Source organism: Pseudophryne corroboree, chromosome 3, assembly GCF_028390025.1.
Source record: "Pseudophryne corroboree isolate aPseCor3 chromosome 3, aPseCor3.hap2, whole genome shotgun sequence".
Taxonomy (NCBI): Eukaryota; Metazoa; Chordata; class Amphibia; order Anura; family Myobatrachidae; genus Pseudophryne; species Pseudophryne corroboree.
The window spans coordinates 278321736-278348604 of record NC_086446.1 but is presented as its reverse complement, the minus strand read 5'-3'; the positions used below and the strand labels follow the sequence as shown (position 1 = coordinate 278348604).

At 44.7% G+C, this 26869-nt stretch overlaps 1 protein-coding gene across 2 annotated transcripts in view; it reads left to right on the top strand.

Moving 5' to 3' along the window:
• ZBTB46 (zinc finger and BTB domain containing 46) overlaps nucleotides 1-26869 on the top strand; it is a 124525-nt gene that overhangs the window by 86323 nt on the left and 11333 nt on the right. The window contains exons 4-5 of one of the 2 annotated variants that reach the window (XM_063959172.1): nucleotides 15492-15758; nucleotides 22465-22640. In XM_063959172.1, the coding sequence (XP_063815242.1) occupies nucleotides 15492-15758; nucleotides 22465-22640 (443 nt within the window). Of the gene's footprint in view, nucleotides 1-15491; nucleotides 15777-22464; nucleotides 22641-26869 lie in introns of both variants that reach the window. The other variant, XM_063959169.1, reaches the window with a different exon arrangement.

Here is a 26869-nt window from a genome sequence, read left to right as displayed (position 1 = left end):
GCTATGGAAGCTCTCCCGTATAAAGGTAGTGTCTTGTTTGGTGACGGCCTCGCTGACCTGGTTTCTACGGTTACAGCGGGTAAGTCATCCTTTCTTCCTTATGTTCCTGCACAGCAGAAAAAGACACCCCATTATCAGATGCAGTCCTTTCGGCCTCATAAATACAAAAAAGGAAGGGGGTCGTCCTTCCTTTCCTCAAAAGGTAGAGGAAGGGGAAAAAGGTCGCCTGCTGTGTCAGGCTCCCAGGACCAGAAGTCTGGCAAGTCGACCGCATGACGCTGGGACTCCCCTACGGGAGGCCGTACCGGTGGGGGCGCGTCTCCGACTCTTCAGTCAGATCTGGTTTCACTCGGACCTGGATCCTTGGATGTTAGACATAGTGTCCCAAGGGTACAAACTGGAGTTTCAGGAGGTGCCCCCCCACCGATGTTTCAAATCAGCCTTACCAGTTTCTATCCCAGAAAGGGAAGTAGTCAGTGCGGCGATACAAAAGCTATGTCAACAGCGTGTCATTGTCACGGTGCCCCCGTCTCAACGGGGAGAAGGGTTTTATTCGAGCCTCTTTGTTGTACCAAAGCCGGATGGCTCGGTCAGACCTATCCTGAACCTAAAATCCCTCAATCCGTATTTGAAAACTTTCAAGTTCAAGATGGAGTCTTTTTGAGCAGTGATCTCCAGTCTGGAAGGGGGGGATTTTATGGCGTCAGTCGACATAAGATGCCTACTTACATGTCCCAATATATCCTCCACATCAAGCTTTCCTAAGGTTTGCGGTGCAGGATTGTCATTATCAATTTCAGACGTTGCCGTTTGGGCTTTCCACGGCCCCGAGGGTCTTCACCAAGGTAATGGCGGAAATGATGGTACTCCTATGCAAGCAGGGTGTCACAATTATCCCGTACTTGGACGATCTCCTGATAAAGGCGAGATCAAAGGAGCAGTTGCTAAGAAACGTGGCACTCTCCCTGAAAATTCTGCAACAACATGGTTGGATTCTAAATTTGCCAAAGTCACAGTTGGTTCCGACGACTCGACTGTCTTTCTTGGGCATGATCCTGGACACGGAACGGCAGAGAGTATTTCTCCCGGCGGAAAAAGCTCTGGAAATCCAGACCATGGTCAAGGAGATTCTAAAACCGGCAAGAGTATCGATTCATCAATGCACTCGGGTGCTGGGGAAGATGGTGGCATCTTACGAAGCCATTCCGTTCGGCAGGTTTCATGCCCGGGTGTTTCAGTGGGACCTGTTGGACAAGTGGTCTGGGTCTCACCTCCACATGCTCCGGAAAAAAGTCTATCTTCCAGGAACAGAATATCTCTCCTGCGGTGGCTTCAAAGTTCTCACCTCCTAGAGGGACGCAGGTTCGGGCTCCAGGATTGGGTCCTGCTGACCACGGATGCAAGTCTCCGAGGCTGGGGAGCGGTCACACAAGGAAGAAATTTCCAGGGAAAATGGTCAAGCCAGGAAGCTTGTCTGCACATAAACGGTCTGGAATTAAGAGCCATCTACAACGGCCTTCTGCAAGCGGAACACTTTCTGCGAGGTCTACCTGTCCTGATTCAGTCGGACAACGTAACAGCGGTAGCGTACATAAACCACCAGAGCGGAACAAGGAGCAGAGCGGCGATGGCGGAGGCCACAAAAGTTCTCTGCTGGGCGTAAAAGCATGTAAGCGCTCTGTCAGCGGTCTTCCTTCCGGACGTGGACAACTGGGAAGCAGACTTCCTCAGCAGACACGATCTCCATCCAGGAGAGTGGGGTCTTCATCAAGAGGTCTTTGCAGACGTGACAAGTCGTTGGGGAATTCCTCAAATAGACATGATGGCGTCTCGCCTCAACAAGAAGCTTCAGTGATATTGTTCCAGGTCAAGGGACCCTCAAGCCAGTGCAGTGGATGCCCTGGTAACTCCGTGGGTGTTTCAGTCAGTATATGTGTTCCCTCCACTTCCACTCATTCCAAATGTGTTGAGGATCGTAAGAAGAACAAGGGTTCAGGCGATACTCATCGTTCCAGATTGGCCACGGAGGGCCTGGTATCCGGATCTTCAGGAATTGCTCATAGAAGATCCCTGGCCTCTTCCTCTCAGAGAGTATCTGTTACTGCAGGGGCCGTGCTTCTTCCAGGACTTACCGCGGCTGCGTTTGACGGCGTGGAGGTTGAATGCCAAATCCTAGCTCGGAAGGGTATTCCTGGGGAAGTCATCCCCACTCTCCTTAAGGCTAGAAAGGAGGTCACGGCGAAGCGTTATCACCGAATTTGGAGAAAGTATGTGTCTTGGTGTGAAGCCAAGAAGGCTCCTACGGAGGAGTTTCAGTTGGGTCGTTTCCTCCATTTTTTGCAGACAGGCGTGGAAGCAGGTCTGAAATTAGATTCCATTAAAGTGCAGATTTCGGCTTTATCTATTTTCTTTCAAAAATAATTGGCCGCCCTTCCAGAGGTTCAGACTTTCGTGAAGGGAGTGATGCGCAGCCGTCCTCCGTTTGTGCCACCCGTGGCACCGTGGGATCTTGATGTGGTGTTGCAATTTCTTATGTCTCACTGGTTTGAACCTTTGCAAATGGTTGAGTTAAAATTTCTCACTTGGAAAGTGGTCATGCTTTTGGCCTTGGCGTCTGCAAGACGGGTGTCTGAGTTGGCGGCTTTGTCTCACAAGAGCCCCTATTTGATTTTCAATGTGGATAGAGCGGAATTGAGGACTCGTCAACAATTTCTGCCGAAGGTGGTTTCTTCCTTTCACATAAATCAGCCTATTGTGGTGGCTGTGGCTACGGATGCCGTGGCTGTGTCAAAATCTCTCGATGTGGTGAGAGCTTTGAAAATGTATGTCGCCAGAACGGCTCTGATTAGGAAATCCGAAGCTCTGTTTGTCCTGTATGCTCCCAACAAGATTGGGGCTCCTGCTTCCAAGCAGATGATTGCACGCTGGATCTGTAATACGATTCGGCATGCTCATTCTACGGCTGGATTGCCATTGCCGAAGTCGGTGAAGGCCCATTCTACCAGGAAAGTGGGCTCATCTTGGGCGGCTGCCCGAGGAGTCTCGGCGCTTCAACTTTGCCGAGCAGCTACGTGGTCGGGTTCAAACACTTTTGCTAAGTTCTACAAGTTTGATACCCTGGCTGATGAGTACCTCATGTTTGCTCAATCGGTGCTGCAGAGTCGTCCGCACTCTCCCGCCCGGTATGGAGCTTTGGTATAGACCCGATGGTCCTTTTGGAGTCCCCAGCATCCTCTAGGACGTAAGAGAAAATAGGATTTTAATACCTACCTGTAAATCCTTTTCTCCTAGTCCGTAGAGGATGCTGGGCGCTCGTCCCAGTGCGTACTGTTATTTGCAGTTGTATTGATAGTCATTGCTTCTGTTACACGAAGGTTTGTATCGGTTATGTTCAGCTAGTTGCTGTTTTTAGTTCATGCTGTTAATTGGTGTTGCTTAAAAGCCATGTTGTACGGTGTGTTGTGGTGTGAGCTGGCGTATGTCTCACCCTTGGTTAACAAAAATCCTTTTCCTCGAAATGTCCGTCTTCCTGGGCACAGTTCCTATAACTGAGGTCTGGAGGAGGAGCCAGTTCACACCCATTCAAAGTCTTATAGTGTGCCCATGTCTCCTGCGGATCCCGTCTATAGTACCAGGGACGTGCGGTGAGCTAAATGGCTCAGGAGGCACTGGCTAACCCCAGAGCCTGAATTCCATGCAATATATGAGCCAAAGGGTACATCTGGGCATTATACACAGGTGCAGCAGTATAAACTCCTGGAAATTTGGTGAGTTTTGATCAGAGATGTGCAGAAAGGATAAGCAGGTGAGGCACTGCCTCACCTGCCATAGACTTTTTACTCCAGAGTTTGGCCTATACAAATTATTAGAATAATGCAAAGAAGATATTTCCAACAAATTATTAGTATTTTTTATATACTTTATTCAGTCAAAACTGGTTTAAACGTAAGTATGACAGGAAAGGCTCTGCCTCACCCCACCGCACGTCACTGGTCTATACCCCATGGTCCTTTTGGAGTCCCCAGCATCCTCTACGGACTAGGAGAAAAGGATTTACCGGTAGGTATTAAAATCCTATTTTTTCATTTCCATGTTCCATCATGTAACTTCCATCCAGCAGTAAAAGAATGGACCAGATCACAGAGTTGTGTACTTATCCAAAGGGATTCAAGGAGTCTCTTCTAATACTAGTACTTCTGGAGTCTACATTTTGCTGACAGCCGTGGGGCAATAATCTTGCGTGCATATGCCAGTCCATGGCAGGTTGTATTAAATTGCACTATCTCATCTAATAATACATCGTACAGGCAGACATTTTATGTGCTGGATATTCCATCAACCATATCTATTCAGTATGACCTGAAACTTAAGTGAGCTCAGGACCCCCAAATTGTCAAATCTTTTTTGAAGCTACTAACCTGATATTTCAGTTTTTTGTTTATTTTTTGCGTAATTTTGTATGTTAAACCATGTAAAAGGCAAATTAGTGGAAACATGTACCCTCAAGTGCTCGCGTTGCTTTGGACAAGGTGTCTCGCTGTGATTGGCACATGTTACTATTCCCAGTCTTAGTCCACGTGGATGGTAAAGTATGAAAAAATTTAAAAAAACTAAAACTTGTGTTGACCGTTGTCATGTTGACCTTTTCAACTTTAAGCAGCCTTTTTACATGACGACCTCATGTATGTCGACCATATGGGGTTGACCTATTGGCTGTCAACCTATCATGCAGATGCAGATACAGATTGCATGTAAGTAAACAGATCCAATCTAACATGTCTTCTAGTCCACAAACTCACTCTGAAGATTTTATTCCCTCATTTAACAAGTTTTTCCCATAATTTCCAAACCTTCAAACATCCCCTGAAAACGACCATTTTTAAGCAAGAGTATCGGCATACCAAACCATTTTCCTAACATCCCTAGGGTATTCTTGATAACAAACTGTGGCTCTCCAGTTGTTGTGAAACTACAAGTTCCAGCATACCCTCTGATCCATTCGCTGTTAAAGCATGCTGGGACTTGTAGTTTCACAACAGCTAGAGAGCCGTGGGTTGCCCAGGCCTGGTCTGCACAGTTCATATAAAACCTACATATAGGGGGACATTTACTAAGCAGTGATAGGAGCGGAGAAGTGAGCCAGTGGAGAAGTGCCCATGGCAACCAATCAACACTGAAATAACATCTATAATATGCATACTATAAAATTTATACAGAGCTGCTGATTGGTTGATGGGGCAACTTCTCCACTCTTATCACTGCTTGGTAAATGTCCCCCTTAATTCCTTTGTAAAAACTTAATGATATCCTACTACCCAAACCAATATTGATGTGTGATTAGATCATGTCACCTCTCTAAAGCAGTTTCTCGAATTGTTATCTGGCTGGACAAAGACACAATTTGTGGCGCTGCAATTCATTGGCAGCATTGTGGCACGGTTAGCTATCAGGGCAGTCATTATCCCTCTTGGTCTTACTTCCTGGTACAATAAGCTCCAATAGGGGAGGATGTTGATACATCCTGCCCTTTGTGTGGTAAACAATTTATTAATTTGCTGTAAGAGGACAGGTGTACTCGCATTGGACAGCTTTGATACACAGGGCCTGATCCATGTTTGTAAGTAAAGCAAAAAAGCAAGCAACTGGGCAAAAAAAAAAATTTGCACTGCAGGTGGGGAAGATGTAACATGCGCATAGAGTCTATTTGGGTGGTGTGTGTTCAAACTGCAGTGTAAAAATAAAGCTGTCGAACATTTGTGGGCTACATGCAAAAGCAGCCAGTATTTACTGCTCACAGAAAAATTAACAGTTTTCTCCCCTTGCATTGCATTATGGTTTGTCCCAGACAGTTACGTGGTTTTTTTTTTTGCTTTACTTACAAACATTAATCAGACTCACAGTCACATAGCACCCCTGAGATCTGGACAATTAGGACACTAATTTGGCCAGCAGGACTGTGTGCTTGGTGCAGGCTTCATATAACATTTTTAATTGTGCCAACAATAGAAAAAAACTACACAGGGAAATAAAAATGGAACAAATGTCTAAATTTGTGTTGCTCTTACTGGTGAATTCAGTAGAGGAACCAGAAAATGGTAATTCATTAACTCTGTATAAAATTGAACATACATCCAGTTTAAAAGAAATTTGGTTTGAAATTTACGGGGGTAAAGGGTGCAGTTTGTAGAAAACGGAGTTAATTTACCACCCCTCTTATAGGGTTTCCCTGATAGAGCTGTCTGTTATTATGTCTATTTGTACATCACCAGCCTGTTTTACTCATGCACATTTCATATTCAATGAGGTGAGCCAGGGGCGACATCAGTAATGAAAGTGCATCGCTTCCCCTTTGACCCTTTACTGCCCCTCCCTGGAATAATCTTGTTTTGTGCTAGCTCAGGTGCCTCCACCTCTATTACAGCTTGGGGGGATATAGGGAGTAGGCAATGCTGATCTTTTTTTCTCCGTATGTATTGTCAGGATGCACACACAGCTGTATATTGACAACAACCAGATCTGTACATGAGTGCTTAGTGATTACATACTAGACCCACTGGGGAATCTCAGTCCTACTAACCAGCCCTCTGCAGGGGAAACATATCATTATTCTTAGACCTAAAATGGGGTTCGCAGATGGCTTTCTTAACCATAAGGCTGCCTCTACCCACATATCTATTTTTTTCCCACCAGCTCAGGGTTTTGCTTAAAGGTAAAGGAGGCTAATAACACTGATCCTAAAGAGATAAATAGTAACCCCACAACCCTTCACATTCCTGACACAGGGAAAACCTCCCCTCCCACAGACAAACTCCCCTTACATTCTGTCTCCTGATCCCCCACCCCCAGCTCCCACACACTGTTCTCACATTCCCCACCGGAGCACACAATCCCACTTGTTATTCATCCCTCACCTGCTCCGTTTTACTCTGTTATTATCTTTAATTCATAGGTGCAAGATATGTTACCCAGAACTCTTTGTTACTGGCTACACGGTATTGTAGCATCGCTGCAAAAGTCGTTCTCAGAATTGTTCGCGCTGAACAAGACGCAGTTCTGTAGGGAGCAGAATAAATATTCCGCAGAATTGACTCTTATTTCCGTTCTGTGATGGATATACTCAACTGGGGACCACTTTGAAAAGTACTTCATACAGAGTATAATTTAAAAGGATTTCATAATGAAGAGTTGCTCCAGAGTTAATTTTGACAGGATAAACAAGAGTATTCAACCTGAAAGGGAGGCTTGGCTCAAAAGGGATTACTTTGACCACATGGGCTGGGGTACGAGAACAATATGGCCATGACCATGATAATGATATTAAGAAATTCATATCAGTAAACATATATTTAGTAGAATATACATATAATAATATGAATATATAAATGTTTATGAAAACCTATTATGTTTTTATTTGTCCACAAAGGCCGGTCAGATCACGTTCGCAAATGTCGGGCTACATAACAAATCCGGTTTGGCAACACATCTATGGGCAGATGTAGGGTATCCGGTCTGAAGATCGACAGTATCTAGGTCGACAATGTTTAGGTCGACCACTATAGGTCGACAGTCACTAGGTCGACATGGATGGAAGGTCGACAGGGTTTCTAGGTCGACAGGTCTAAAGGTCGACATGAGTTTTTTAAAAAAAAATTCTTTATTTGAATTTTTTCATACTTAACGATCCACGTGGACTACGATTGGAACGGTAATCTGTGCCGAGCGAAGCGGTAGCGGAGCGAAGGCACCATGCCCGAAGCTCGCGAGCCATTCGAGGGGACGCGGTGCACTAATTTGGGATCCAAAAAATCCTCATGTCGACCTTTAGACCTGTCGACCTAGAAACCCTGTCGACCTTCCAGTCATGTCGACCTAGTGACTGTCGACCTATAGTGGTCGACCTAAACATTGTCGACCTAGATACTGTCGATTTGATGAACCACACCCAGATGTAGTATGCCTTGGAGAGAGATAAAGTGAAGATAAATGAACTCCCAGCCAATCGGCTCCTGACTCATTTTTCAAACAGCCTGTAACATTAATTGGTACTTTATCTTTCTCCAATTTATCACTCTCCATGGCTTAGTACAAAGGCCCCCCAAAATCACCAGCGGACCTTTTCTAAGTGCATTTTCCAACACTGCAGGGCCCTAGTTTGTTTTGGTCCCACACCTTGTGCTACCGTACCAGTTACCTTCAATCTCTACAGATGTCACAGCATGTGTGACCACTGTTACTTTAGTAAAGATCCTGCGAGTTTGCTATTGGACATGTTTCATAATTTGGCTGGCAGGGACGTTGTCACCGATACACAGAGAGAGACATTTCTGTGCACTATAAAGAAGTGAACATATTTTCCATGCAAATAATTCATCATCTATATACACTATACATACGGTACCTGTCTTTCCATCATTCCTGTCTGTTGTTCTGTACTGTGTGACATGCAGACACAGTGAGTAATATCCCAATAAAGCTTCCTGCTTTCACAGCACTTTTTGTCAATATGACAAACTTATGCAAAATCATATAGGCGTACATGGAACTATGGATCAGTAAAACTAGTTTTTTTTTCTTTAAATGCCACAGCATCTATAAGACAGAGGGGTATATGCAATTCTGGCCGAATTGCGTCTTTTTTTCGACCGTTTGAGGATTTGACTGTACTCGACAGCCGAAACCCTCCACCCGGGACCATGAATTCGACATATTCAATAATGATTGAATATTGAAAATATTGTATTGTAAAATATTGTATTGGAAATACAATTGTGATGAGACTGTGCAGTGTGTAAGCTTATAAAGCAGTGTATAAGGTGTGTGTGTGTGTGTGTGTGTGTGTGTGTGTATGTGTGACACTCCCTGACTCCACTCCTCCACCTCCTTAGTAAATCCAGTTAATCCCTAATTGCCCCCTCTTCTTTAGTTCAGAATTACTCTGAGTCGGTCACACCCAGAGTATCCTGTTATTACTTGGCACTTGCCTTTCCAGCCTGATAGGACTGACGCTTTAGCTGTGAGGCACCTGTGTGATTCTGTGAACTCTCTATATAAACTCTGTTAACATCAGGAGTTCTAAAGCTGGGTACACACTGCAGAATCAGTCATGCAGTCATAGTACCTGTGACCACTCTGTATGACAGTCGTGTAGTTTGTACTCCCAATCTGTCGTTTACACACGCCGTTTATTGCATCATCCCATCTGATGTGCTGCGTGTCCGATAGGATGATGCGGTGCGACAGTGTTCCATGTAAATGATCTATTGTGCATCGTATGGCAGATCATGCAGAGTATAGTATCAGGTTGTCACTACATTGTTGCGTCTTTCAAGTGTGTACCCAACTTTAGGGAAAATGCTAATTAAAATATAATTTTTACAAATTCCAGATATACTGTGTAAAAAGTTGTGATATACCTTAAACCTAAGTTTTAATTAGTGTTTGGGTTTTTCCCCCCACACAGGAGTAATGATTTTCATATGTTGGTGAAGTCTGTCTTTGCATGTAAATGTCGTGTGTTTTCAGTCCTCCAACTGTCTTATTCCAGTTTTTCCTAGTATTATTTACTCACTTAGAAGTTGCTCAGAATCTGGGGTTTAACTAGAATTGAGTGGCAAGGAGTAACTGAAAGTGTACATCAAGTTGTGAACAGCTGTACCATCAATATACTTGGGGGGGGAGGGGGGGGGGGTAATTCCGATCTGATTGTAGCAGCACTTTTGTTAGCTGTTGGACAAAACCATGGCCCTCATTCCAAGTTGATCGCTTGCTGCCGCTGTTCGCAGCGCAGCGATCAGTAGAAAATCGGCACTTCTGCGCATGCGTATGGTGCGCACGCGCGACGTACTTTCACAAAAGGCGATGCAGTTTCACACAAGGTCTAGCGACGCTTTTCAGTCGCACTGTTGACCGCTGAGTGATTGACAGGAATGGGGCGTTTCTGGGAGGTAACTGACCGTTTTCCGGGAGTGTGCTGAAAAACGCAGGCGTGTCAGATACAAACCCAGGCGTGTCTTGGGAAACGGGGGAGTGGCTGGCCGAACGCAGGGCGTTTGTGACGTCAAAACAGGAACTAAATAGTCTGAAGTGATCGCAAGGTAGGAGTAGGTCTGAAGCTACTCAGAAAAGGCTTGAAAAAATGTAGACGCCGTTCTGCGATCCTTTCGTTCGCACTTCTGCTAAGCTAAGATACACTCCCAGAGGGCGGCGGCTTAGCGTTTGCACTGCTACTAAAAGCAGCTAGCGAGCGATCAACTCGGAATGAGGGCCCATGTGCACTGCAGGGGGGGCAGATATAAAATGTGCAGAGAGAGTTAGATTTGGGTGGGGTGTGTTGAAACTGAAATCTAAAATGCAGTGTAAAAATAAAGCAGCCAGTATTTACCCTGCACAGAAACAAAATAACCCACCCATATCTAACTCTCTCTGTACATGTTATATCCCCCCCCCCCCCAGCAGTGCACATGGTTTTGCCCATTAGCTAACAAATTTGCTGCTACGATCAGGTCTGAATTACCCCCTAAGTCCGTCCTCGTGTGTCATGCTGCCATAAGCTCCATGTGAATTGATCGACTGCATTCTTATCAATATTGGTTCAGCCCATGAACTAGCTGCCTAAAGTGTGTTGGTGTGTGTGACATCAATTGAACGTTAAACATCTATATGCATTTAATACACAGCTACTGGGTGGATGCACTTAAAATTATTTTGTTTTCTGTGGAGTTTGTATGTTCTTCCTGTGTCTGTGTGGGCTTCCTTTGGGTGCCCTGGTATGATGGGTTAATTGGTTGCTGAAAAAATATTCTCTCCTATTCTCCTTAAACACCCTTAAAAGGCTGTATGCACTACAGACATGGCTCTCAACCTCCCTTGGGTCGAGACAAACATGCTGAACGAGGAACTGTCCTATTGAAATTGAGATAGTTGGGAGGTATTTTGTGGTAGGTAATTTAGGGCCACATTTAACAATGAGACAACTGCTTTAGCACTCATTAAAGGAGTTATTTCCTCCTTTCAGTATTTATCTTACCAGTGTTTGTCACTGAGAGGTGGATGTAATACACAGGCACATAACGTGCCAGTATTTCTCTTCCTGCTTCGCCTATTTACCGAGGCCTAGCAGGAAGCACTAACGACAAGATGGAAGAGCATCTTGTTTGCCGGAGCGGTAGAGTGAAAACTCCACCCTCCGGCGATCCCTGTCTGCCTCCACAGGTGATCAGCCTAGTGCTGATGCGCAGTGCCTGTCCCCTCAGCTGGCTCCACTGGGCCTGCGCGAGATCTCGCTATTCTCACGAGAGCTCGAGCAGCCTGGCAGCCCACAGCCAGTGACGGAGCTGTCCCTGCTGGGGTGTATGGGCAACAACGCCTGCGGCTGTTGAAATCGATAGCTGCAGTTGTCGGAGTGGTCAGTGCTTCTGACCGTTCATACATTGCCTGGCATAACGGTGCATATAGTGCCCCTGTCACCTTGCACACATCCCCGCAATCATACATGGGGAGAAGTGGTATCAGAGCACATAACAGTGCTAATACCACTTCACTCCCATAACGAGCCTTCATACATCTACCCCTGTATCTATAGCAATACGGTCCCCATTGCTGGTTATGGGGACCCAGCAACAGCCTTCCAGTTTCAGAGCAGCCTTCCAGGCATTGCTGAGTCCCCACCAGGTGAAAGTGTAGTGCACATGTGCAGACTGGCCGTCACGCATGCGCAGGACACAGTATTACATCGCTGGCAGTGATAGGCTGCCAGCCACAGTTTGGATGATGGGGCCGAGGATAGGGACATTGTGAGACTTCACTGGAGGGGTAAGTAATGTTAAATACTAATGGCATTTTCATTAGTAACACTGCAATACTAAATAAAATAAGCCACTGGTAATGAGCATCGTTTGTAAATGGGGCCCTTAGTCTCTGCCCCACTGCAGTCAAAAGTCTGTGACAAATGATCACACACTGGGGGGTAATTCAGACTGCATCGTTGCTGCAGCAGCAGCAATCGTAGTCTGAATTGTTTGTGGAGTGCGCATACGCACCCCGGCAGACCAGTTTGATTGACAGGCAGAGACTGCAACGGGTAGCCGCCTACCAGAGCGTAGGAGCTGTGCTGGCGGGGAGCTACTCACCGGATGCAAAAGCATCACCGCTGTGCGATGCTTTTGCACAAGGGGGGGAGGCAGACATGCGGGGCGCACTAGCCCTGTGCTGGGCGTCCCCCCACGTCGGAGAAAATTAGCACATCTACGATCAGATCTGAATTAGGCCCATTGTCTGTACAGTGCTACGTATTATAATTGGTGCTATGTACATATGTAATGCTAAATTATATAGTCATAAATAAATAAAATACATTTACATGTAAGAAAGTTCCCTGGTAGCACGTTTACCCTTTGAATCCTGGTCTCCCTTTAAAGATGAACCAGTGTTTGGAAAAGCCAGTGTTCGGTAAATGGTTGGGTCTTTTCTCTGTGTGAAGGGGTCCACCTGGATCAGAAATGCCGGTGCTTCAGTCCTGGTCACTACCAGAGTCGAGGACCCGAGACTTTGGACCCTGGTTGACCCTTTCACACAGACAGGACCATGGCTAGTTCGGCTTGCCCCAGCAAATTCCAGGGTCCAAATGCTTTCCCTGGGAATTTCATCTGTGTGAAAGGGGAAACGGAGCTGTAGTCGTGAGTCAACCCTTGCATCTGTCTGAAAGCGGTATTAGTGAGAATGGTTCCGGTATGAATGGTCGACCATGTTATGGTCGACAGTCATTAGGTCGACCACTATTGGTCGACATTGACATGGTCGACATGGACACATGGTCAACACATGAAAATGGTCGACACATGAATAGGTCAACATGAGTTTTTTTTACTTTTTTTGGTGTCTTTTTTTGCGTAAAGTGACCGGGAACCCCAATTAGTGCACCGCGTCCCCTCGCATGGCTCGCTTCGCTCGCCATGCTTCGGGCATGGTGCCTTCGCTTCACTCGGCACAGATTACCGTTCCAATCGTAGTCCACGTGGATCGTTAAGTATGGAAAAGTTTCCCAAAAGAAAAAAAAGTTAAACTCATGTCGACCTTTTCATGTGTCGACCATTTTCATGTGTCGACCATGTGTCCATGTCGACCATGTCAATGTCGACCAATTGTGGTCGACCTAATGACTGTCGATCATAACATGGTCGACCATCTGAACGGATACCAGTGAGAATATAGCCTAGCAATAGCGTTTTGCTGCATTCAGCCAACTGTGCAAAGCTTTGTGTCCATGTTTCTGCCTCAAAGGTTTATGCAGCATGATAACAGTGTTTGCAGAGAAGACCTATGCAATGGACAAGAGGAGGAGTTGGACAGAGCGTTGGAATTTTTGCACCTAGTTATACTGAAACAAGAATGTCCATTTATGAGGTGTGATTATTCCAAATGATTAAGGTGTAGGAACATTTCTTGCTGCGAGGTCAGTGCAATTTTCTCTGTGCAGATGGACTTTAGTATTGCCTGTATTTAACCAGGACGAATCTTCGGCAAAAAAGTGTCCTTCTAGGCGCACTTTTCCTATATAACAAAACTTCAGACACACAAAGGTGCTGCTAGTGATTAAGACAATCTTGATGCCCCCTCACTATCGTGACTAAATTAGGTGTATTGGGGAGTGAAACAGGAGAGTCTATGTAATAAGATCACTAGAGGTTGGACTTTTTACATGACACTTGTGGCACATGTAGTTTACCGAGGTGTCTCCCCAGACTTGAGAGTAATTAAATAAGGATGTGTGTGTAGGTGACGGGTGTGTGTGTGTTGGATAGTGCTGGTATCTGTGAATAGGTGGACTTACCATACCATCCCTCTAAACTAGGCTGCTCATGCATAATACAGGTTCTGTGGCTGATTAAAACCAGGAGAAATGCAGGCTTGAAGTCAGCCAGCCACAGACCCTGTTACTAGTGTCCCGATTTAAAGGGATAGTGTTTTAAACCTATGAGTAAGTGTGACCTAATTGATGAACTGGCATATAGAGGTGGGGTCTGCTTGAAATGTTTGCTGTGGTGTCCAGCAGCTTCTGGTTACATCACTACTTGTTCCCATCCATACTATTCCCAAAATAAACTATGCCCTAAGTAATGAATAATTGATGGTAAATATGTTTTTCTCTTCCATCATTGTGTGCCCAAATGTAATCCCCAGCTGGGCAGCCCTGAAATATGTGATTTGGTATCGTAGATCTAATATCCGCACAAGGATGAACCTCCATCTCCATTCCTATCTCTGTGATGTATCATATACCCTTACTTTCTGCTTTAATGGGCTTGGACTGTTCTATAATTCATGGATGAACTGATCTGACCAGACCTATCTCTGGTTTAACTGTTGCTTGCCTGGCTATATAGCATGTGTACAAATCCAGACTGTAGTGTCTGATGTAGGTCTGCTCACACATTGTGCATTTGTTTGGTATGGCTACTCACCATTGAACTTATGGACAATTTGATTACATCACGATTTGGAGGTGGGGGGTGGGGTATCCAGGTCAGCGATCCAATGAGAGTTTTAATCCAGTTAGATTTTGATACTAATGATTTTGGGGCCAAGCTGGATAACTTGGTGCAATGACTGAGACCATTTTGGACACAAAAAAAATAAATGCTAAAGTACAGTGTCCAGAACTGTACATGTGACTGGGCTGAATAATGTACTATACCATGGAAACAATGTATTTCACCATGGAAACCGTGTCTCTTGCCTCTGCCCTTACATCGAGAGCAGCATTTTTCAATTGTGCCTGGAAAAGTTCTGTGCTGAAATGAGGAGAGATTACTGCACACTGGTCAGAGACAGACTGGTACTGCATAGTTACAAAGATACCGCATTATTACAGCAGTCAAGCTGAGTATATTGTTAAGGGAACCCTTATTCAATATGCAGACATATTGTCGATGGTCACTGTGTCGGCATTCATAATGTTGTAATGCTGACACCAGAATATCGGCATAGTTAAAATGTTGATATGGACAGAATGTTGACATGATGTTTAGGATTACCATTCATGTCGGCTTTAGGGTTACACTTGCCTTAAGAAGATCTTGTCGACATTATGACCATGTTGGCATTTCATTGTCGACATGGTAAATGTCAAAATAATGAAAATGTTCACGTGGTCGTCAACATTATGGCCTTGCCATAACATACCAAACCCACATAGACATCCCATCCTATATGGTTAACTACATTTCTGAAGGCACCTTATACCGCCATGGGTACGGGATATAGTTGTGTGACCGACGGTCACATAGTCAACCCCCCGAGCTTAGATGTGGGATCACTTGGACACAGACGTCAGTAGTCAGGGCTGAGTGCTTTGTAGTGCTGGTTATGAAAGAGACTGCTGCTAAGGTCTGAGTCCCTCTTGCTTCCATTACATGAATTTCTCATTTTGTCCTCTTCTTACTTTTAATGCTTCTGTTATCCTTCCTGTTCTCACACTTATCACTCTTTTCCAGGTGACGATGTAACTGTGATTGAGCCGGGAAGTTCTGACAGCCGGGAAGAACGAGTGGACTTGTACTCGCAGGGCGAAGAGTCCTTACATGGTGGGGAGGCCAGTTACTTGACTCACACGCTGGGGCTGGAGAAAGAGGACCGTCATCAACAAGTCACCAGTGTATCCAACCTGCGCAATGCCCTTCTGAGCAAGAACAGCCTCCTGTCCCTAAAGGCTGATGTTCTGGGGGAGGAGAGTTCGCTACTGTTTGAATACCTGCCCAAAGGTACCCACTCGCTCTCTCGTAAGTTCCTCTCTTCTTTGTCTGTCTTTCCCATCACTTCTAGCTCTGTGGTGACTATTATCAGCCTTAAAGTACCACTAGTAGCAGGGCCGGTGCTAGGGTGTTCGACGCCTCCCTGCAAAAAAAAAAAATTGCGCCCTCTCTCCCATTTTTGATAAAGTGATAGTGCAAGCCGTACACGCAATCCACAAAAAAGGGTGTGGTCTCAGAAGGAAGGGGGCATGGCCACACAATAGTACCCAAATTAAAATTTTGCCACACAGTAGCATAATCATATTCACATTATACCGCACATTGTGCCCCTGATTTACATTACACCACATGGTAGTGCCCCTTATTCCCGTTACAACACACAGTAGAGCCCCTTATACACATAAAACCCACATTAGTAGTGCCCCTTATACATAATGCTCACATTATTGCTCTTTGTAAAGAATGCCCACAGTAGTGCTATTTATACAAAAAATGTCCACAATACTAGTGCACCTTATACACAATACTCACAGTAGCAGTTCCGCATATAAATATAATGTCCACCGTAGTAATGTTACATAATGTAATGTTTTACTACTTAAAGCTGCATGCCCTAGCCTGTGTATATATATATGTGTGTGTGTGTGTGTGTGTGTGTGTGTGTGTGTGTGTGTGTCTGTCTATATCATATATATATATATATATATATATATATATATATATATATATATATATTATAAAAAGAAGAAAGGATATTGGCGCCCAAAGGTTATTTTAACCTATAAATACAGGGAACCCACTGGGTTCCTTGTATTTATAGGTTAAAATAACCTTTGGGCGCCAATTTCCTTTCTTCTTTTTATATTTTCTGTATCCAGTCCCTCCTAACAAGGGACTTTGTGAAATAGGCAGCCCCTCCCAAGGCGTACTGTATCTTATTGTATCTAATTAGTCTTAGAACAGCGCAGAAGGAGAGTATTTGGTTGATTTTTATATATATATATATATATATATATATATATATATATATATATATATATATATATATAAGTATGGTATGTAGGCGGCACTCGTGGACTTAATTCAAATAAGAAACCCGGACACTCCTGGGTTGAATACAACGTTTCGGATTTGTTATCCTTCGTCAGGTATATAACAAATGCAAGAAATCAAGCTTACCTTTATGCAGTTAAGAAACACCAAGTGAAAGTGAAAGTAAGTGCAAAAACACTCCCCATGCTGCTGCTGCTGACGTCATCACCAATAGACGGCGCCTGAGCAGTGACTGGGACAAAGTGAAAATGAAAGTGAAAGTAAAAACCGTTACCATGGTTACAATGATACATTGTACAAACGGACATTACTACAAATGATCTTACAGCAATACTACAAAAAATAGTAACATAACCATTATAAGAAACAATTAAAGGATATCATTTCATTCAGTCCATGCGGGGAAACAGTATTCAAAAGATGTATCCATTTAATTTCTAACTGCAGAAGGATCTTTCCTCTATCACCCCCCCTGATATCTTCCTTGACATGGTCCAATATCATGTAGCGTAATGAGGAGAGACTGTGCTTGCAAGTTTTAAAATGTTTGGCAACAGGCTGATCTATGTTTTTCCCTTCCAATATCTGCTTAATGGCGCTACGGTGTTGTGCCATTCTTTCTTTGAACTGGCACACCGTTTTGCCTGGCATCCACATAGTGGTAAACAGATCAAATTAAAACATGTTTTTACTTGCACCAGCAAATATGTGATCTACTGCATTAGGTGCCCTTGCAGCTTATATTACATAGGCAAAACGGTGTGCCAGTTCAAAGAAAGAATGGCACAACACCGTAGCGCCAGTCTCTCCTCATTACGCTACATGATATTGGACCATGTCAAGGAAGATATCAGGGGGGGTGATAGAGGAAAGATCCTTCTGCAGTTAGAAATTAAATGGATACATCTTTTGAATACTGTTTCCCCGCATGGACTGAATGAAATGATTTCCTTTAATTGTTTCTTATAATGGTTATGTTACTATTTTTTGTAGTATTGCTGTAAGATCATTTGTAGTAATGTCCGTTTGTACAATGTATCATTGTAACCATGGTAACGGTTTTTACTTTCACTTTCATTTTCACTTTGTCCCAGTCACTGCTCAGGCGCCGTCTATTGGTGATGACGTCAGCAGCAGCAGCATGGGGAGTGTTTTTGCACTTACTTTCACTTTCACTTGGTGTTTCTTAACTGCATAAAGGTAAGCTTGATTTCTTGCATTTGTTATATACCTGACGAAGGATAATAAATCCGAAACGTTGTATTCAACCCAGGAGTGTCCGGGTTTCTTATTTGAATTAAGTCCACGAGTGCCGCCTACATACCATACTTATATCAAACTCAGAAGGAAGGCACCGGGCAAGATGTCTACATTTATTTGGCGGAGTGCCGAGTGTATCTTTACTCTATATATATATATATATGTATATATATATATATATATATATATATATATATAAACCACATTAAACCCGGCACTCCACCTAAAACAAATAACCAGTCTTGGTGCCCTCACAATGGATGAATAGAATGTAGCCGTGGTGCGGCACTCTAAGACAATTTTTCTTCAAATAAAACTCACGGGCACCCAGGTCAATAGTTTCAACGTTTCAATCCCCACAGGATTTTTCACACTAGGATGTTTTAGCAGGGCTCTGCAAGCTGCCTGATTTTTAAGGAGCAAAATGCGTTCTGCCTCTTTTGCTCTGCCCTTCTAAAACAGCCTGCCTGGTGCCCGATGCCACTGTGTGAATAGTTTCCGCGTGCACGGCATCTATTCACATTCAATGGAGAGCTTGGGGGAAGCCCAGCACCTCCGTAGGTGTCGGGCATGCCCCCACTAGTGACACCGAGGGGTCTGGTCTGCCCCCAATAGTGATGCCAGTGGGGCTGTGCACCCTCCCAGGCTGACCACACCCCCTTATGTGCGCACAAAGTGCCCCCACAGCACTGGCGCCCTGCCTCCTAAAAATATGCTCCAATGTACAGTACAGAGCCATGGTTAAATTGTATATGTTGGAGATACCAGTGAGGGGGTATTGAGATCTTAAAGCGGTAATATCGATCCCAGTTCAATATATAGTAAAGCCCCACACAGTGGCATCGGTACAGGGGGGGGCAAGGGGTAGCATGCCGCCCCAAGCAGGCACAGGTGCTGGGGAGAGGGGTGCTTACCTCCATATACCCGCTGAGCCTCCTACTTTAAAAGTCTGCCGCCGCTGCCGCAGTGTGCTGCCCCCTCTCTTGTCGTAGCCTGTTCTTCATTACTGATGCATTACTGGGAGGAGGCGGGGATGTCCTAGCAGGCCCAGCATGGCTACGCCTCCTCCCAGTAATGCAACAGTGAAGTGTGAAGAGCCAACCAGGACATGTGGCAGCAGGCTGCGGCGCCGGCAGCAGCCTCTTTACACTAGGAGTCTCCACGGGGATCCGGAGGTAAGCGCTCCCCGTGCGGGGAGAGGGGGGTGTTTGAATCAAGGGGGAGCGCCAAAATTTATATTTTACAATGCCCCCCCAACCACAAACCCCTCTTGTGCTACATGCTAATATGTGATATACAGCCTCAGTGCACTAATATATAATATAGTCCCCATTTTTTTAATAAATAGCACAGATTCAACACCCCTCTCCCACCCCAAACCTTTGATTGTCACTTACCTGCTCTCTACTGTCTCAGGCTGCAGTGCTGCTCTTCCTGGGTGTGAGATGTCATCATGAAGGTCTCACAGCCCTGTGTCAGTGTCACACGCAGGAGGAGGAAGGGACTGGGAGTAACTGTCAGCTTCGGGCTGGGTGCACCCCCTCTTTCCCTCACAATCGCGGCCCGCTAAGCCCCGGCCACTCACAGAAAGGGGCGTGGCTTTAAAGCAGCAGTGCCCTCCACCTGGGAAGTACTATGCCCCAGCCAGTCCCTGCTTGATTGTACATGCCGGCCGCAGCTGTAAACTCTGTAGTAGACTAGTGTGGGTGCGGCTGCAACATCCAGCCTGGTGGGGGAGGGGGAGTTCTATCGTGGGATGCGGCAGCTTCTACCTCCCCTAACTTGTAAGAGCAAGCATTGCCCGGCTCTGGGGTCTCAGCCTCACGGAACACGAGCTCATGTGCCGCTTAAGAGACTGTCTTCACACTGCTACACAGTGCTCCGCACTGGGATGCAGAGCGGGCAGAGCGCCTCTCCACCGTGGCGCTTACCTGCGCTGCATCCCTTTGCTGAGCGGATAGCGCCGGCACTGACTAGTAGCCTATATGTCTCAAACATTAACACACAAGTTCTTCAGGTTCTCGCATTTTATTTTTGTCTGTGTCTTATCGAGGTTTTACCTAAATCCTGATCCATTGCTGGAGCTCAGATTCTGGAATTTGCCATCACTGAACTAGTAACCGCTCTCACTTGCTTGTTACAATCTCATTTCCCATCTACATTCCGAGACACCTTCAAATTACTTTCATTTATTGATTTGAAGAAAAAAAAATTCTGTAACTTTTACTGCATATAGATGCATAAATATGTTTTCTTTTCTGGCCTCTTTCTGGATATTTCGGCCATGACTTTATAGAAGTGATTTATTTATTTTTGGAATTGAAAAATTCTGTTTCCAATGCAGAGAGCCCAGTTCAGTGGAGCGGCCTTTTCTCGGGGTATTGTAATTACATCATCTTGCTCAAATAATGAGTTAGGGTTGTATGTAAATTTTATGGGGTTTTTTATAGTAGAAAATTCTGCAAATAGTTTATTGTAATATTCAGCTTATTTTGACTGCAGATAGTAATTTTCCTTTTCTGTCCAATCTGCCTAACCTTTTACTGAACATTTATAAAGTAAAGTTTTACGATGTTTTCAGATGTGCCTAAACGTTTTCTTGCTTTTATAAATAATGATTGTGTTTCCCATCTTCTGGATAAAGTGGAAGATTTATGTTGCTGTTTGTTTAGGACCATTCCCACATTTAGCTCCATCTCCTGTTTAGTGGTTATTTGAGTTTTTTTTTTTTTTTTAATTCAGTCCTTTCTCTGAATGTCTGTCTCCTGGAAGTACAGGGTTAAAACATTGCCTGCTGTGGGGAACTGGCTGCTTCCTCTTCAAGTGTTTTAGTTGGTTGGTTGTGAAAATGTACTGTTTTCCTTTTGTTCCTTTTTTAAAGGGGAAATCTAACAATCTGTTCCCACTCTATGGACACCCACGAGTGGGAATAGCCCTGTTGCGCAGGGATTACGGCTGGTTGTTGTTGGGATTCCGGCGTCTATATCCTGACCGCTGGGTTCCGGATAGCCGGTAAATTAAACGTATCCCTCATAAAGTGACTTATCCCATGAATGCAGCCAGCTGTCACTAGTGGCTCGTGTCTCAGTGATGTCACTAATTAATTAATAATCCACTGAGGCTGAATGTTGGGTTAGTCCCATAATTGGCTTCCTCCACTGTGGCATTTCCATTGTAAATATATAGTTGACTTAGCAGTGCAGTATCTGTGAAAGCTTCCCACGGGCACTACTGTTTGATGGTTAGGAGACCTCACACTTCTAGATTAGTTCTGTAGGAGGGGTACTTTAGCCCTTAACTGTTTCCTCAGGTTGCAGGAGGATTGACCACAGAAAGTACACAAGTATTCTCCTTACCTGGGCTGAAGGTAAAAGGCCCCTTTCTGCTCGTCAGAGATTCGCTGTGTGCAGTTCCAGCCACTTGTGTTATATGACTCCTTCTGAAAGTGCCTTGATGGAATGTACAATTGTCAGTGTAGATAAGTCGTTATGCCTTGTTTATAACGCTTCAGCATAATACACAATACATATTTTGACCTGTTTAGAAGGAATGGCTAGTTCTGTAGGACAGTACGGATGGTCTAATGGTTAGCATTACTGCCTCACAGCACTAAGGTCATGGGTTCGATTCCCACCATTGCGCTAACTGTGTGGAGTTTGTATATTCTCCCCGTACTTGCGTGGGTTTCCTCCGGGTACTCCGGTTATCTCCCACAATCCAAAAAATTTCAGGTAGGTTAATTGGCTTTTGACAAAATTAACCCTAATGTGAATGCGTGCGTAAATGTGCTAGGGAATATAGATTGTAAGCTCCACTGGGGCAGGGACTGATGTGAATGGCCAAAATATTCTCTCTGTAAAGCATTGCAGAATATGTGTGCGCTATATAAATAACTGGTAATAACGGAGTTCACAATCTACTGTAAGAAGTGAGGGAAAAAACTTGACACATGAGGTGATGCACTAGGTAGCGGAATAGCCTTTTCAGAGGCTGGTGGGGGAATACGCATGGCTACTGCAAGCTCTTGCACATACCGCTGTGGTACAGGGTTCTCCCTGTTGTTGCTTGCAGTGGGAGGTTGTGTCTGGTTTGAGGAGCCTGATTAGCAGAATGCTGTGTGATGTCTGATATGGCATTGTGCAGGAGAAAATGAAGAATATTACAATGAATTGTTGCTAAATTGAGTGTGAGTATTAAATGTGGGCCGGGTAATCTTAGTAGTGTGACATATTTCCACTATCTTGTCATTGCTGGAACGTAGCATGTTTGCGCTTCAGATGTATTTTCTGCAGCTCCTGTAGTACTTATTTATTATTATCTGATTATATTGCACTGACGTTTGTTAGTACTGTGATTTCGGAGAACACTGAGCCCCTCTCATCCTCTCACTCTCTCCTTTTAGTGAACGAATTCACGGTAATCCGGAAGAAGTTTAAATGTCCGTACTGCAGCTTCTCCGCCATGCACCAGTGCATCCTGAAGAGACACATGCGTTCACACACGGGGGAGCGGCCATATCCTTGCGAGATCTGTGGCAAGAAGTTCACAAGGAGAGAGCATATGAAGCGCCACACACTAGTAAGAGACATAGTCCTGTGCTGTCGGCTATTGTCCTCCGTGTTCTAATGCATTGTGCAGGCATGTGTATACTACATAGTCATCAGTGTTCTAGTGTAGTGTACAGTCATGTCTATATACTCTATTGCCCTTTGTGTATGGATGTGTATAGCCTACATTGTGGTCAATAATACAGTGCAAAGTTCAGGCATGTATATCTACCAAATTGTCTGTGTATACATTGTCCTCTGTGACGCAATGTCATTTGTTGGGATGTATATACATTGTCCTCGGTGATGTAGTGTAACGTACATGGATGTGTCCTCGTATACTGTGGCTTCAGTCACGCTAAATAGCCCCTCTTGGAGCTCCAGGTCCTGGGTGACTCTGCCACGCTGAGTGTCTTTCTTGCCCAAAATGTGCGTCTCATATGCATAAATAAAAACTTGGAGCAACAGAACAGCATTGGTAGATTACACTGATCAGTTTGGTGTGCGACATTAATACATGTGTGTGCAGCGGAGTCTGAATCTGTGTAAAAAGGGCTTAGATGTGAGCAGCCATGATTTTTTTCTTACGCCAAGATCCTTTGTGCTGGAGAAAGTAAACCCAATTCCGGTGCGGTTACTGTCACAGCCTAGCGTCTCTGCATCTGCAATGTACATAAGATACAAAAATGTAAATAAAAGTACAGTATGCTAAATCTCTTTGGGCGTTGCAGTGGGCATCTCACGCCATATGGAGTATAGACACCAGGTTTAAGTGGACACAATCCGTATATTGTCCCCAGTGATGTAGTGTAACAAGCAGGTATGTGTACATACTATATTATCCTCTGTGATACTGGATATTCTCTAGTGCCTTAGGTTATGCAGAGAAATGTGCAGTGAAGATTATATTATAGTATTGTCGTGCATACAGTGCATACCTCAAACCAATTTGGCGTGACCATTACACTTTAAGCACTATCCAACTTGCGGGCTGCAGTGTCCCTCTGTGGGAAGGGGGATGTTTGTTGGGAGGCCCAGTCTCACCCACTGCTCAGCTTAGTAGAATAGATGGCATGTGCATGGCGTTTATTCAGTGCAGAGAGGGAACAGGGCATGACGAGCAGCTCCCAAAGCGCTGGGCATTACTAAAATGTGGGTGTGGTCGCGGGCACAGAATTGTCCACGAGGCCACGCCCTTTGCCACAAACTGATGCCCCCTTTTCATCAAAAGTCGGGAGGTGTGACCTTGTATAGAGCAGGGATGTATATATTCATGAGGAATGTGTATACTACATTGTAGTCGGTCATGTAGTGTAATGTGCAAGGATGTGTATATACTACATTGTCCTCAGTAATGGAATGTAACGTGTAGAGATGTGTAGATCCTATATTGCCACTAAGTATGCAGTTTGATGTGTATTTACTACAGTGTCCTCAGTGATGCAGTAAAATATACTCCTATGTGTAAGTACTACGATCAACACAATGAATATTTGCATGGTAGCAAACAGTCTTATTACTTTTTACCTGGGCAACCCTCCGGGCTCTCATTCTATAATGTAATGTGCATTTATGTGTTGGTCCATAATAGTGGTACTTGACACATAAACTATATGCAAATCATTCCCGTCCAGGCAGGGATCTGAGCAGTGCACAGTGTCTGTACACCTGTCACTTTGTTTTTGCAAATCTTTGCTTTATATAACATAACAATTTCAGACTATTGTGTCTTAAGCTGGGTACACACCTGGCCCACCCGCTCACCTATCTAATGATTGCTAGGTGCATACACACTTACCAATTGTCTGCCCGTGTGTCGGTGTGGTGTGAATGGCAATGATGTCATGATGGGTGTAGTGTGAAGTGGGTCTACCCGCCAATATGCAGAGTCCAGCCTGTGGGGTGAATGGGATCTGACCTGGCTGTGACAGTGGTTGGAACCATGTTGGAAAACCCGAGTCGGACCCGGCCTTTTGGTGAAAGGGGCATAACTGATATAAATTGTGCAGTGTCCTTGGGCTAGAAGTTTGTAATCCACACCCTGAATTGGAGACAGCCCCATATACTGTGCACTCTTGGGGCTAATTCTCAGCTCACCATATAATGCAGCAGTCCAGAGTGTTAACATTCCTTGGCTACATTTTACTATATATAGCTATATATCCACTGTGTGCTATTCCTGGTTATCAGGCAGAAAAGTCTCTGATTGTGGAGCAGCATATGTATGGTTTTGTTTTTTGTAACTCCATGTAATGGAAGCCCCCCAGTGAGTTCCTAAACACTGGTAACACGCATTTGCCATGAATTTTTACTAGTACTAACTGCAACCTCAATGCTTAGGTTCTTGCTGTACATAAATAGACATTTTAAGGGGAAAATTAAATGAACAACTGCCGCTCATGAATGCCCGATGGTGAATTGAAACTCATAAATCCACAAGAAAGCAGCAAAGTCAGGGATGTATGGAATCCGTATGTGATCCCGGCGGTCATTCTACCGATGTCGGGATCCTGGTAATTAGAATGCCGGGGGGGGGGGGGGCGGGGGAATCTGTGCGTGTCCGTGCCTGATTTTAGGCACAGGAAAAGGGCTACTTATTTGAATAGCCTTTCCCCGTGCTGTGGGGATTTAAGCCAGAAATTAGCCACAGCCACAGCATTATATCCCCCTGAGTGTGTTTCTATATAGGCTGATTGAAGGCCAGTCAGGTTGTACTACTTAATAAATTTTATTTATTTTTAATAAAAATTGTTAACAATTTGATATTGTCAATATTTTAATTGTATAGTAAATAGTCTCCTTTATCAGTGCGGACAGCGCTCTTGATTTTCTACAGGGTGTCACACTCCTGTAGTCAGTGTGTTTTCTTTTTGTTTCTAGAAACAAAAGGTAACAGTAGCACTTTCCAACATTACAGGTATGTAATAGGTTACATTTTCAAAATGTAAAAGCACCCAAAACCAAACAGTTGTTTAAGGAAGCCAGTTGGATCCCGGATATTTTGAATTCCAAAAATACCCAGGATTATCATCCTTAAATCCCAGGTATTGCGGGATTCAAATACACTGGATTGTGTTTGGGAATAATACTTTCCATCTCGGTTCCATACACATCTGTCCAGTCTCTCAGGCTTTTCCATCTGCTTGTAGAATCGAAATCCTATGATGGAGTTGCTCTCGGTCACTGGGTGTGACATCCTCACAATGCAGCACGCTCCTAGTCGGATTAGTGATGGAGAGTAACTGCATCACAGGACTCTAGCTCTTCTATTGCAGGCTAGGAGAGGCCCGGACAATACGCCAACGACAAGAGAAGCCCATTCTGTCCACCTCTTTATAACTAAGATAGGTGAAAGAGGTGGACAAGTCAGAAGGGCTAGTGGTGGGGGGGGGGGGGGTGGAGGGCGGGAGATGAATGGAGGAGAGGACAGCAGGTAGGAGGGGAGATAGATGGAAGAGAGGACAGAAGGGGAGAGAGGTGATGGATGGAAGAAAGGACAGGAGGGGTGAGATGGATAGAAAAGAGGACAGGAAGGGAATGGAAGAGAGGACAGGAAGCGGAGATGGATGGCGGAGATTATAGACAGTGGATCAATATGTAGTCACTCAGTTTGACATTAGAAAACGGACAGAATAATAATAGTTTCTTTGTACGACTCAATCCTGGGAATACCGGGGTTACATAATTGTATATGAAATTTTGCTGCATGAAAATTTACATAAAAATAGGTCAGAGTTTCCGCCTTTGAGTTCTAAAGCTGGGTACACACTAGATGACAGGTAAAGGATGAAATGTCGTCAGCGATTTCCCTTGAACTCCCAGACAAACGATATAGAGTCTAATAGGCCCTACACACTGGCCGATTTTTTGAAAGATATGAACGATCTCGTTCATAAATGAACGAGAACTCGTTCATATCTTTCAGTGTGGAGACTCCAGCGATGAACGATGCGCGTCCCCGCGCTCGATCATCGCTGGTCTCCCGTCGGCTGTGCATGCAGGCCAATATGGATGATCTCGTCCATATTTGCCTGCACTTCAATGCAGCCGCGTGACGGGGGGAGTGAAGAAACTTCACTCCCCCCGTCACTGCCCCCCCCGCCGCCGGGTCGCTCGTCGGCCGTATCCGCCGTCGGGCAGCTCGGCGGCGGGTCGGCCAGTGAGTAGGGCCCTTAATTCAGACCTGATCGTAGCAGCAAATTTGTTAGCTAATGGGCAAAACAATGTGCACTGCAGGGGGGCAGATATAACATATTCATA